This window comes from Ruditapes philippinarum, unplaced genomic scaffold (genome assembly GCF_026571515.1).
Source record: "Ruditapes philippinarum isolate M1 unplaced genomic scaffold, ASM2657151v2 ctg643_1_1_1_1, whole genome shotgun sequence".
NCBI classification, from domain to species: domain Eukaryota; kingdom Metazoa; phylum Mollusca; class Bivalvia; order Venerida; family Veneridae; genus Ruditapes; species Ruditapes philippinarum.
Window position 1 is genome coordinate 121,512 of NW_026855860.1, and position 14,000 is coordinate 135,511.

At 32.5% G+C, this 14,000-nt stretch overlaps 1 protein-coding gene across 5 annotated transcripts in view; it reads right to left on the bottom strand.

The window, feature by feature from the left end:
* Positions 1-14,000, bottom strand: part of LOC132744638 (microtubule-associated protein futsch-like) — a 42,657-nt gene that overhangs the window by 13,408 nt on the left and 15,249 nt on the right. For all 5 annotated transcript variants that reach the window (XM_060733397.1, XM_060733395.1, XM_060733393.1 and 2 more), the window contains exons 4-8: positions 6,211-7,814; positions 3,569-3,745; positions 2,981-3,128; positions 2,079-2,254; positions 777-1,020 (exon numbers count right to left, since the gene is read on the bottom strand). In XM_060733397.1, the coding sequence (XP_060589380.1) occupies positions 777-1,020; positions 2,079-2,254; positions 2,981-3,128; positions 3,569-3,745; positions 6,211-7,814 (2,349 nt within the window). The remainder of the gene's footprint in view (positions 1-776; positions 1,021-2,078; positions 2,255-2,980; positions 3,129-3,568; positions 3,746-6,210; positions 7,815-14,000) is intronic.

The following is a 14,000-nucleotide window of genomic DNA, read 5'->3' on the forward strand; positions in this document are numbered from 1 at the left end:
TGCCTGAAGAAACAGTCTGGTTAGCTCAATAGGAGGAGCGTTGGACTGTGAATCAGCCGAACAGGGTTCGATTCTTGGATGGCTTAACTCTGCTTTGGTAAATTCAATGTGGCTTACTGCCATTATCTGAAGTGAAAACTACCAGCACCACACCACCAGTTTGCATGAAGTGACTGAATCGACCCATGCGATCTAGTGCAGACCAAGACCTGGTGATGTGACACTGCCACACATCTGTGCTATCTGATCTGATGATGATTGTCTGCACTGTTTGCTATTCAGTCAGTACATATCTTAACATCAAATATGGTTTAATGCCAATCTCAATGAATTTTTTAAATACTTTTTTTTTCACAGAAGGTACATGTACAATTCTTGACTCGACACATATTAAGTACAAACTTTGCCATATTTCTGACACAATACAACAAAAACTTTTTGGGACCATTTTAACAACATACAATAACATTTGCAAGTTTAAATGTGTTAAAGTGTAAAGTTACAAAAAATTATGAAATGTTAGTAAAATGGTCCCCAGACACTTATTTAACTTCTTAATTAATGATAAAATCAACAAAAAATTGAAATGAAATCTAATACAAAGCATCCAATATAAAGTCTAAAAGAATTTAAACAAAGATTATGTCAAATAAAATTCCTCTGTAGCCCTATATTTTCTCCATAAAAATCATATTCATACAAATTTCTACCCAATGCTTATGGTGATCAGATGCAAACAATGCCTGTACGATTTATCAACGAAAAATTTTACGCACCACTTCTTTCATACGCATCAAACTGGCGACCTCTATCCTCTTTCTTTTGCACTTTCTTATCCATGAATTCTATAGTTTTCCTAAGTTCAGATAACTCTTCCTTGGCTCTTATATTATCATCATGTAACTGATAATTTCTCTCCCTTAGGTTCCGATTATCTTCCTTCACTTGCTGTAGTTCTATCTTATATCTGTAATCTGTCGCGTCGCTATGACCTACGTGACCTTCTTTTAATCTCTGCAGCTGAAAAAAGAGGGATGAAAACTTTATTTTAGTTATCAAAAGTTTATGTAATTCTAAAGCTACCTGATAATTAACAGTTAATTAAATAGTGTTATTATTGATAATTAAATAGCATTGTTATTGATAATTAAATAGCATTGTTATTACCATTATTATAATTATCATCATCAATAACAATATTATCAGTCAGTTATCATGTTGGAATTTGAATCACACACTGTGTATAGGGTAAATATATCAAAAACCAACACAATTTATTAAAACATGTTTCCCTTTAATTAATAAGCTTCATCACACACTGTACAAATATTGTTAAGTTGTAAAGGCATTTTAAATTTTCTGCCCTTACCATTCTGTATGAATATATGAAACCGACTATTAAAACAATAATTATTGTTTACCCAACTTTAACTCTTAACCTGCTGAGGGTAGAATTTCTTAAATTCCAGTTTTGGAATTGTCCATTATCATTCATAGGATATCAAGATGAAAATTTGAAGTTAGTAGAGCCTGGTTCAGGCTGGCCGGGTACTATAGGAATGTGCAGGCTGGCCCAGCTTTATAATAGTGTGAAAGACTTAAAAACTTTGTTAACTGCCGTAAGCAGCTAGATATTCCTGACAGTGACAATGACTGGTGTTTTAATTCTTTTTCTTGCATATTACATATTAATAAATGATATTTCGAAAAGAAATTACAAAAACTAATACTTTCAGTTCACACTTTTTTCTTAAAGTATTTATTGTGTTAATTTACAACTTCATTCGTAATGGCAAAATGACATCATCTTAAGAAAACGCCATTCGCTCATTAAAGGCGCATGGAAATGACGCCATTCGTTCATAAAAGGCGCATGGAAATGACATCATTTTAAGCACACAACTTGTCTTATATTGGGGGTGTACAAAAGGTTTTTCTAGTACTGGTGTAAACTCTGATAGGCAAGAAAGGTTTTTCTAGCACCGGTGTAAATAATCCTGTCTGATATGCAAGAAAGGATTTTCTAGCACCAGTGTAAATAAACCTGCCTGATATGCAAGAATACATTAAATTATTACCTCTAATTTAAGATGTCTATTTTCGTCCTCTATATCTCTCAGTCTGTCTGACTGAGTGACACGTAATGTCTCGTTCTCTCCGGCCAGTTCTTTCACCTTTCTCTCAGCCGCGTGAATTTCCTCCGATGCTGCGTCGTGAGCTTCCATCAAGTCTTGAATCTGACTGTTTAATTCATCTACAACACATGAAATAGCAATTTTCAATTTTTGTAATTTATTTTCTAGACAATTATATAAGGATCTTACACTGGCTGCAGGTACAGACGGGAATATCTAGCTCGAGGGTAAATGTTTACAGCAATAACAAGGCTCTACCAAGTTTCTGCTAAACAGTTACCCAAGAGCTAGATATTCCTGTCTGTGCTGACAGCTGGTGTTTGATTCTTTTTCTTGTATATTACAATTACTGATACTTCGAAAACAAGTGACAAAAACTAATATTTTTATATATTACTTTTTTCTTATAGCAGTGTATGAATTTACATCTTCATTCAAAATGGCACAATAATGTCACATTAAGAATGCAATTCATTCATATAAGGCGCATACGAATGACATCATTTAAAACATAGACAGGTTTTTCTAGCACTGTCTGATATGCAAGAATAAATGACATTACATTCTCAAGGTAAGATAGAAACTTTAGAACAACTTTGTTTTGTAATTTATACTAAAAACAATGATCAAGATCATACTTAAGCATCCATTTCATAATCTGGTTGTGATGTTCAATAAGTTACTAGGCTTTTGCATTAATTGTCAATTTTCTTTCTAGCTTCTTGTTCATAATTCAGAAGGAATCAAATTTGAGTCAAAACAATATTTTCAACATTTTTTAAAATTACAAACCAAAAATGTTCATTCAAAAGGGATTTTACTGTATATAAAGCCAATGTTTGTACCTATTTTTCTCTGTAATGCTGAGGGACTGTTGGGATCGTAGCTGTTGAGTCCAGGCTCGGACTTCTGTTTCAGTTCCTCCTTTAAGCGTAACACCTCCATATTTAGACTATCTCTTTCACTACAAGCTTCATGTACTTTCCTCTCCAGCTGTTTCAAACAAAACAATTAGATCAAAATTAAAATTATATTCAGTGAGGTTATTATACTACTTTTGCCAAGTTTAGAAAAAAATGAAAATTATATTCTTTGTCAAAATTCAAATTTGCTTCTTAAGTTCTAAACAAAATGTCATAAAAAAAACCCATAAAACGTAACCTTAATTATTGTGGCTGATTTGTGCCATTCGTGTTATCAGTATATAATGAAAATATAATGCAAGTTTAGCTAAAAGCAGCCTTTAAAACATTATTTTGCTTATGCTATTGTAAATAACAATTTTAGAATGAAACAAACATGATTTATAAAAACCTAATATATCAGAGTACTAAAAACATCATAATTATGTGGAAAACAAATAAAACAAATCCTTTTCAAATACGTGAAATATCTTCTAAGTAATCCATAGTAAAGTATACAAAACTTTATACCTCCGCAATCTGCGGCCCTGGTGAAGCCCTTGCTCTGTGTCTGTCAAGATCACCTTGCAATTTGTCATTGATTTTCCGTACTTCTGAAAATTGATCTTTCAGCTCTGCCACTTCATTTTCTCTTGAACTTAATAATGTGCGAAGGTTCGAAATTGTACTCTCTAAATCCTTGACTTGCTGTAATGAACAAAATTAACTTTAAGAACTCAGCTGAAATACTGTATGCTACAATATTTTTTACAAATATTTTTAACAATCATTTGATTACTTAATGCCTAGTTAAAATTGAATCCTAGTATGTTAAAAAAAGCCGAACTTAAAAATCCAAGCATAAGTTTACAACATAAGACTTTATCAAAGTCAATGAAAATAAGCTAAGACTACCAGATTAATAAAAGATAATCTTCTTGCACAATAGTTCATACATTTTCAATACTATTAGGTCTATGAAAAACGGTCAACATATAAAGGTCTATGCAAGATCTATACAAGGTAAATGTAAGTAACTGTTTACACAGGAAAGGCAATGAAGGTATGTCAAGTCAATGCCAATGCACAAAAGGTCAGTGCAAGTAGGTCAATAAAATTATAACAATGTAAGAAGGCCTATATGTGAGTAGGTCAAAGAAAGGACAATGCAAGTAGGCACAAATGGACCAAAGAAAATGGGTCAAATTAAGAAGAATGCAAGAAAAAGCAAATGACTAATGCACTAAGTTTGCCAATGAAAGTTGTCTTTTTGAATTTTTGAATAACAAGTCACAGTATTGACAGAAAAAAACTTGTGAGGACTAATATGATGGCCTACTGCTAAATATGTTAAATGGATTTGTCCATCTCCCAAACTGGATATGACTATTCACCATATTTAGAGAAAATTACAAAATATGTACTGACTGAAAATGCAGCTAACAGTGCAGATGGCACAGATGGGCAGGCACTGATAGCAAGGATAGATTCTGCAGCCGCCAGCAGGCTAAAACTTAACAATGTATTGTCATTCATAAATAATATTTTATTGAAATAGTGAATATTAAACAAAATAATTTAAAATGCAAGCAAGAAAAAAACATTATAAATAGATCAAGTTTTGGAGTAGTAAACTCTTAAAGATTTTTATACAATGTAGTTCCTCTTTGTACTCAGGATTGATTTATAGATTTATACTTGATACTGAAACAATGCCCAAAACTTTGTAACCTTATATGTAACAATGTCGGGTTTATATTAATTACAAGTATATTATGGTCTATAGGATTACTTTGGGTCATATATGAATTATAAGTATATTATGGTCTATAAAATTAGTTAGGGTCATAAAAGTTTTCGTGTAGTATTCAATAAGTGTTTACTTGATAACCCTTTTCAGATTCTATCTGAATTTCTAAAATTGAACTTGTAGTGAACTATTATCCATTATCATCATTATCAGTTTTAGATAAACAAACAAAAGACAGTTGGTCAGCCAGCAGTATCGAGTCTCTGCAGTATCGAGTCTGGTCAAGCATGCCAGCATGGATGTGCATGCAGGCTGGTCTGGCTCTATACTGGTGGCAAGGGCTATTAAGCTTTCCGTTCCAGTAATCTAAGGTTTAAACCTTGTAAAATTCTACCCATGATAAGAGGAATTTTTATTGGATCTTACTTTACAAATAAATAATTTTAAAGTTAATTTTGACAAATCTATTTCATAAAAAAGGTTATTTCATGAAAAGGAAGAATTTTTAAATTACCATTATAAAATAATATTTAATCATTTTCTCCAAATAAGCCTTTACAGAATTAAGCCTCAAATAAATAAAACACTTTTTTATTTCTTCCTCCACAAAAAAAGTAAAAATCTAATGAAAGAACTCATTCATAGTTTGATTTCAATCAAGTCAGTTTGAAAAATGAGCAATTTGTTTGATTAATTCCTACCTTTAATTGATTTCCATTTGATTCGTAATTTCATGCAATCAAATAATATAAGTCCATTAAAATGTATACATCTAGTTGTAAAGTACTTCAAGTTGTTAGTCAGATCATTAGATGAATAGAAGTTTGATTAATTTATTTAAATTTATCAAACTTGCCAAAAAAAAAAATTAATGACAGCAATTTTTGGTGTCTTATTGAATATCCCAATTTATACAACTGACGTTGTCAGACACTCACAATTATCTTTGATAATTTATGCCTTATAAATTGTAGTATTTCTTAATTTAAAATGAATTTTCATGACCTCGTTGAACCTTAGAAGTAGTAATTAAACTGAATAGACCAGCTTGGTATTGACAGAATTAAAAAATTCTGTTTCATTTGAATTTTAAGCTTTTCCTAGCAAATTCAATGTTACAAAAGATAATGACTCTTTTGAATGACTAATATGATTTCTACAATATAATTTTATGAAAGATGGTGTATAACTCTTTGCCTGCAAGCGGCAACAAAATTTACCCTACGACTAGTGTCGACTAAAATCAGCCAGCACATCTGTACTGTCTGATCATGGTCTGCACTTTTAACTGTTAAGTCAATATATATTTTGGAATTTTCCCTAAAAATGGTTAATGGTTTAGTCCAGATTGAAAGATGGTCAAGTCTATTTCAGAAATTTAGCATGGCAAGGGTAAAGTTGGTATAATAATAAAAGAAATAACCTCTCTATATCTTAACTCATTGTCCGTCTCAGCATTCATGGGGGTAACAGTTCTGCTGCTTGCATTAGATATGGGGGTCCGAGGCGGCGTCCTGCTTGGCAACAATGAGGGTTTGTTAATGGAACCTACTACCGGAACTCTAATATGGTTATCTGGTGTCATACTTCTTTTGTCTGGGGTGTATCTTTGTTGACTACCAATAGCAGGGAGACTGGCCGCACTTCCTGTGCGTGGCCCAGCACTTCCTAAAATATCTGTATTACTTCCGCTCTTAGTGTCAGCCAAGTTTTCATAGTATTGAGTAAGTTCTTGTTCACTTGTGAGACTCTGTGGGCGTGAACTAGCATTACTACCTGAACCAAGTCCAGAATATAACTTTTCTTGACTTGCTTTTAAAGAATTGGAAATGATGTCTCTTTGTGGCGTCTGCCGTTGTGAGCTATGAGCTGAATTCTGAGCAGAACTATGAGCAGAACTATGACTTGACTTTGAACTTTTTCCTGAATGATTCGATAAACTAGGGGAGCCAGCTAAAAATTCACGTCGTATAGGAGAATGCCTATCTGCAGGGTTCAATACATCATCAATCTGCTCTTGTGACGGAGGAGTCCGTGGCCTTGAACCATGAAGTGAACTCTCCCTAGACGGGGGTGGAGTTTTTGTTATATTTAAACTGTCTTCAATAATGTCATTAATTGCCCGTCTGCTCAACGAATTCTCAGAGTGAGCAGAACCCACTGATTCAGGTCGTGTAGGGGTTGAGGATGGTCTAGAACCTTCCCTTGTTGGTTCAGGGGAAGGAAAGGATCTACTAGCTCTTGGTCGGCCCAATGCGTCACTTACAAGGTCGTCAAGCACTTGCTTGCTCAATGAGTTTGCTGAATGTGTAGAACCAACTGACTCTGGTCGTCCTTGTTCAAATGCTTCTGTTGCTGTGGGAGTCTGCCGGGCTGAGCTATGAGCAGAACTGTGCTTAGAATACACAGGGCTCTCTGTTGAATAAATTGGTGTTCTTGAATGCCCATTTCCTAAAACATCATCAATGACTGCGGGTGGAGTAGTTCTCTCCCCAGCATCGAATCCATTCTGTATTGATCCATTTGAATGATGATTCCTTTGTTCGAAAAAATCATCTAAAGTTGTGTTATATTTAGTAACAGTTTGACCATTGGTGCCGTTACTTAAATTATCTTCCCTTCCTAATGATTTCTGGGATGCAGTGTCACCGTCCTGATATTGTTTATCACCATCCTCTCCCACAGGTGTACGTCGGCCACCAAGATCCGTAAAGTCTGTCTTTGAAGGCACACCAGAGTCTAAGTCATTATCATTTAAAGCACCTTTATTTTGAGTCATCTGTGATCGTAAAAGTTCCTGGTATTTGCTTGTTGCATTAATACTCCCTTCTGGTATAGCTTGGTCAGTTGTCTCTGCATCCATATTGGACCTGGCTGAAGAATATGTGTAACCAGAGGCCCTGTTAGGTGTATAAGTAAAATCTCTATTAAGTTTTTCTGGTTCCTGGCTGCTGCCCTGTTGTTTCTGTTTGATAAATTCCTCAGCCTTCACTACGCCAGAACTTTGCCCTTCATCCTCTAGGATATCTAGAAATAAAAGAAATACATGTAGTTGATTACTTTATAGTAGTTGCTAGACAGTAATAAAACACACTTTCATCCCAATAAATATAAAATAAAATATATTTAATCACAAAGCATCTGCACTGCAAAATGCCTAATAGAATAATTATCTTTCCTATCTCACAAGACCTTATGAATGTACTGGAGAAATGTGTGTCAAGCATTCAAAAGTGTAACAGTGTTTCTAATTTGCCACCAAGATAAATCTACGCATAGTTGCATGAACACCATTGCAATCTGATCATAGACTATACTGTTACATTACAACCTACATAACTAGTTAAAGCAATTGACAACACTTGTATTGCAATAATAACCTACTGAATAACAAGACAACATACATGTATAAAGAAACTATAATATAATATAGTATAAAAAGATAAGTCTTACGATATGACAATCCAGCAAATATAACTTTTTTCATAGCTATTTTTTTATTATTTAATGCACAGTTTAAATTTGAAATAAAAACTCAGAGCACTAAGAGCTGTATCCAAGGAGTCTAAGGACTCAAAATTGTGGCTAAAGAGTCAAGTTGTTTTAAGATATTGTATTCATTTAAGGTCAAACTTCGTTTTAATAGTACCTGTAGTTGTTGTCTAGATAAACAAAAGAATTTTTATGAAAATGTGCCAAGGTAGTTTACAAACAGAAAACAATGCATCAATGGCTTAAAATACAGATGTAAAGGTATTTATTATGGTACATACAGAATGTGTTTGCTATAATAATACAAGGTATTGTTTGTTTGTAAAATTCATCAATTTTGTAAAGAAAAATAAATTGACTAGGGATAAAGCTATATTGAACTTTAACCTTTAAGTCTTAGACAAATGGGGGCAACTGATTTTACCCATGCAACCAGTACAGACCAAGATCAGCTTGTACATCTGTGTGGTCAGATTATGGTCTGCACTGTATGCTATTCAGTAAGTGCATGTATATATTCTAAAATTTTCTCTAAAAAATGATAACCGGTTTTGTCCAGATTTAAAGATGGATTATTTGCATGGTAAGGTTTATACTTTGTAATGCTGCATTTGCTCAGCAGACTGGTGTCACAGTATAGAGCTTATTGTCAAGGTTCTGGGTTTGAGTCCCAGTAAGGCTGAACACTTTTTCAACTTGTGACATATGTCCTGTTTTTAATTTGAAACTGTCCATTGTTTAAATTTCAGGGATTTAAACATCAAAATACTAAATATCAATTTAACAAAATATTATAAGTTCTTTTTAATCGTTTAAAGCTATCTGGTTCAAACAGATAAAATTAAAAGCAAGTTGATTGAGCTTAAAGTGAAAACCTCATATCAGGCAAATATAGGACCTTGTTTAGAAATTTAGAAATTAAAAGGAACATTTTCAGAGCAAATTATTAAAGGGTATAAAGCTATATCATACAAAAAAAATTTTTTTTAATTTAATCAACAGTGAAATTTTATTGTCCTTTTAATCTTAATTAAACTAATGTCTGATTTTTGTATAATCTTTGTACAAAATCTGCTTGTCATTGAAATATATATACTTATCATTAGGTTTTAAATTTATGCTGAAATAACTGATCTTAAATATTAATTGTACATCTTTAAATCAATTTCAAAAAAGAAGTTCTGTAAAGCTGTACAATAAAAAAAAAAAAAGATTGATCAATAAGTTTACAAATCAATCAAGCAAATAAACAATCTCCCATTATAACAGTTGAACCGAAAAGAATGTTCGTCCATTATAACAGTTGTATCAAAGAATGTTTATACGTATTTGCATTTTTATCTCTTAGTTATCGGCAGTGTTTAAAATTGTTTTCAAAAGTTTTGTTGTGTGCACTGATAGTGGGCTGTAGATAATTGTACATACAGGTATAGTTGGTTAATAATTATAATAAAAACCCCTCCAATACCATCAACAGGTTTAAACATGTCTTTAAAAGCATGTACTTAAGAAATTGATAAAAATGGCTTAACCTTAATTCAGCCAAATTTGTGTGAATGACTTTTCCTGCTGTGATATTTGGAATGTCCATTTTGTTATTTAAAAGGATTTTGATATCAAAATTCTTAAAGTGTGAGATCAATTGTAATGCTTTTGGTCACATGTGACAAAATGTAAATAGTTAAATTAACAATACTAGCAGGCTTGTCCGACTCGGTTCTTGTTAGACTGGTCTATCTTAAATACCAGTCAGACTGGCCTTACTATATTCTGATCAGACCCATCTTACAATATTTCGGTCAGGCTGACCAAACAATATTCTCATCAGACTGGTCTCACATTATTTTAGCCAAACTGGTCTTTCAATATTAAATCTGGTCAGACTTGTCTTACAATATTTTGGTCAGGCTCAGGTCTTATGATATTCTGGTCAGAATAGTCTTACAATATTCTAGTCAGGCTGATCAAACTACAAGTATATTCTGGTAAGAATGGTCTAATACTCTTTTCTTATCACACAGTTCTAACTATATTCTATTGATATACAAATGTATATACAGGCCTGCCATAATGGTAAATAGTGTGTTCAAATATTTGCAATGTTACTCAAACAATAATAAAAAACTGGTACATGTACTTTAAAAAAATCTTTTGTAGGTACTTATAATGCATAATGAAAACCTAAGACTGCCTGTTGACATAGTGAAATTTCTATTTATCAGCCTTTCAAAAAAAAGAAAGAATCATTACAAGTTACATATGATATTTATCAGTCTTTTGACGACACATAATTATACAAGAATCATTATAAGTCACATATATAAGTCACATATAACCATGAGCCTGCTGAATTACTAGTCCTAATGGTTTGATCCAATTTAAATTTTGAAATAGTTCATCCACAATCTATCATTGATGACAATTTGGAAGGTTATCAGCCTACAGAATGTGCTTCACTAGAAATAACATGCTTCACTTAGCAATCATGTAGCTTAATTTTTAATTTTAAATTACAAGTTTATTCTTGTATGTAAGGCAACTTTAGCAATTTTTTTGATATTAGTTTTAAAACATCATAATTATATCAGTAAAACTGATCTTTTTTCAAGAAATTTTACAATTTGCAATAAAATAACAAGTACTTTCTCACATAGCAACCCTACAGTAGACTTAACTCAAAGTCAACAATCATTCATGTTATTTGAATATAATTTTATTATAAACTCATAATTTCAAAAAACATTTAATTCAGTACATATATATAGCACAAGTGTGTAGGAAAAATATGTAACTACCTACTGATAAATAATCCAATCTTTGTATATAAACATCAAGTCACTTTAAGATCCCAATGTTAAATCTCCTGGTTTGGAATAAATTTCAGATACCTTAATCAATATCACTATTAAACATGGATAAACATACATTAAGTGTATTTCACGTTTCCTTCACCGAGTGAAAACCCGTGAACAAACATGGTCGTAAAGATTTTCTTTTTACAATCAAAGGGGAAAACCTACATAAATTTATACACCTTTCAGAAAGTATATCAGCATTGATCACACTTTGACAACAAAAAAACAAAAAACCAATAGAATGTGTCTGCCTGACCTTGCTTTAAACAGGAAAAAGTCCAAACTACAGGTTGATCTAATAATGTCAAACAAGTCTAGAGTAGTGGTTAATTTTATTAATCTGGATTAATTTGCACTGGTGGATCATGCATTAAAGATAAGAATATATATTCCAACTTACCTATTCTACTATAAACTTAGGAAAGATTAATTTGTTTAATGTTTCCTTGTTTTAAATCAAATAAGCATGACGTAAATCCAATATTAATATGTAATCTATCTAAACACAGATTAGGTAGGATTATTCTATTACTATAAAAAAATGTCTCAGTGACTTATTGATTGAAATCTCAGGTGCACTAAATTTAATTTTAGTTAGTTCTTATGTGCGTTTTAGGGTCAAATAATATTATTCAGTTTTATACTTTACTTTTTTTACAATAGTTGTCCAAGGTTTTGTTCATAGTAAATGTGGTAAGTGTGCCATGATATAACAGTAATTGAGGTAAGTCTTCACTTATATCATGGTGATTGAAAAAGTATGCACATATAGTAAAAATGGAGGTAAGTGTGCACTAACATCAAATTAATTAACATAAGTGTGCACTTACATCAAATAAATTGATGTAAGTGTACACTAACATCAAATAAATTGAGATAAGTGTGCACTAACATCAAATTAGTTAAGTTTGATTTGTAATGTATTTCATGCCACATTGCCCCTTGAAACTCTCTCATAAACCTTGAAGTTTGATATTTACTTGTTTGTTGCAGTATCTAAAATTAGCGGGCATTGAACAGTACAAGTACTTGTTATACATGTATCCTGAAGGCACTGAACAATGTGTTTAAATTGTGATTGTATTAATACTGTATAAGTAAAGTAAAGTAAGTAATTGCATTTTATAGTCTAAGTTTCATGCTTACGCACGTTCACCGACTTTACAGCTATTACCCCTGGTCATCGGGCTACTAGTATCTATCTATCAATCTCCCTGGGGAGTCTTTTAACTCCGCTTAGTGCAGCCGACACTTGGCGCAACGGAATTATACCACCCTCGCAGGTACCCATTTACACCTGGGTGAAGTGAAGCAATCGCAGGTAAATTTCTTGCTCAAGGAAATTAGCAGTGCCCTTGGTGGGGTTCGAACCCGGGACCTCTCGATCCCTAAGCGCACGTCCTACCACTGGACTACTGCTCCTAACATGCAATAATAAGTATTATATACCATGCTCTCAAAATTAAGATCCAATTCCTAGATAAATTTAAACATTATAACTAGAAATAACTTTTCAGCTAGTAATCCGTTTTAGCTAGTAATCCTATCAGGATTTAAACTCACAGAGGTGAGGGGCAAGTGGTTTGAAGTCAAATACCTTAACCACTCAGCCACAGATGCCCCAACATTTTGATTCGAGATAATAAATACATATAATCTATACATTTAGAAAGATGAAAAAAGATGAAATATAAGTCAATAGAAAATACAGTCATGTTTTCAAACATTTTTATATATTAATATTAATTAACCTTTATTCTGCTAAATTTGTGTAATAGATTTGCCCTGCCAACAAAGTTTAAGGAATTTCAAAGTAATACACAGTCAAACCTTGATTATTTTAATTGCCGGGGACTTAAAATTTATTTCAAATAAATCAATTTTGAACAAAGGGATTTTCAAAATCAGATACAAAAATGTACAAAAAAATGAGCTACCAACAGTATAAAGTCTGGTTTAACAGACTGCACTGTTGTGCAGACTGGTCTGAGCCCGAGACTATATCAATGGCAAAAGGTAATCACATAGGTTGCAGCATATAGGATTGCTATTGTCACCAATAACTTTCTTTACCTTGCATACAGGTGAACACAGCTTGAGGTAACTGTGTTGTCAATTTAATCCACTTATCTCTAGTTTTATATATCCTTAAACTGGGGCCTGGCCTCGCAGCCCCATCTTGTTTATCATGAGTCTCATTCACAACAGGTTTTGACTGTTTTTTCTTCTCCCTAATTCCTGCACATAAATTCTCCACAACATCAGAAAAGTTAAACTTTCTTCCAACTTCCAAAGGTGTGAAATTCATTTTTTATGATTTATACAATTTAAATAAATGTCATTTTAAAATCATGTTATAAGTTTTAATTATCCTTTAAAAATAAATCCATTGTAGTAAACTGTCCCACTAAGTGAGCAAAATTGTCGTTAATCAATTCCATATCCTAAAGAAAATGTTACAAAGAACTTAAAAGTGCCATTTCTTAGAAATCTAAGGAGGAAATGATCGATATCGAGACCAGCATGTGAATATAAAAGGTATTATTTCAATTACTCCGTCCATAAAATAGCAAACCAATCAACGGCACTATACAAAATGTCAATTAAACGGTAGAGTATCCATAGCAAAAACTAGCAAACCATTTTACTATAAGAAAAAAGCCCAAAGAGAAATAAATTAGTTCAAGTATCGCACATTAATTACTTTGTGGCAATTAAACTCACTGAGCAAGAAAATGGTCTTGTTCTTTTTATTATTTGTTTCATTTTTTCCTTAGAAACAAGTGCGAGCTAAACTAGAATTAATCAATCTGTACAAGCTATTACTGTGGGCCATATTGAACAATGGTGACAGGCACTCAATATC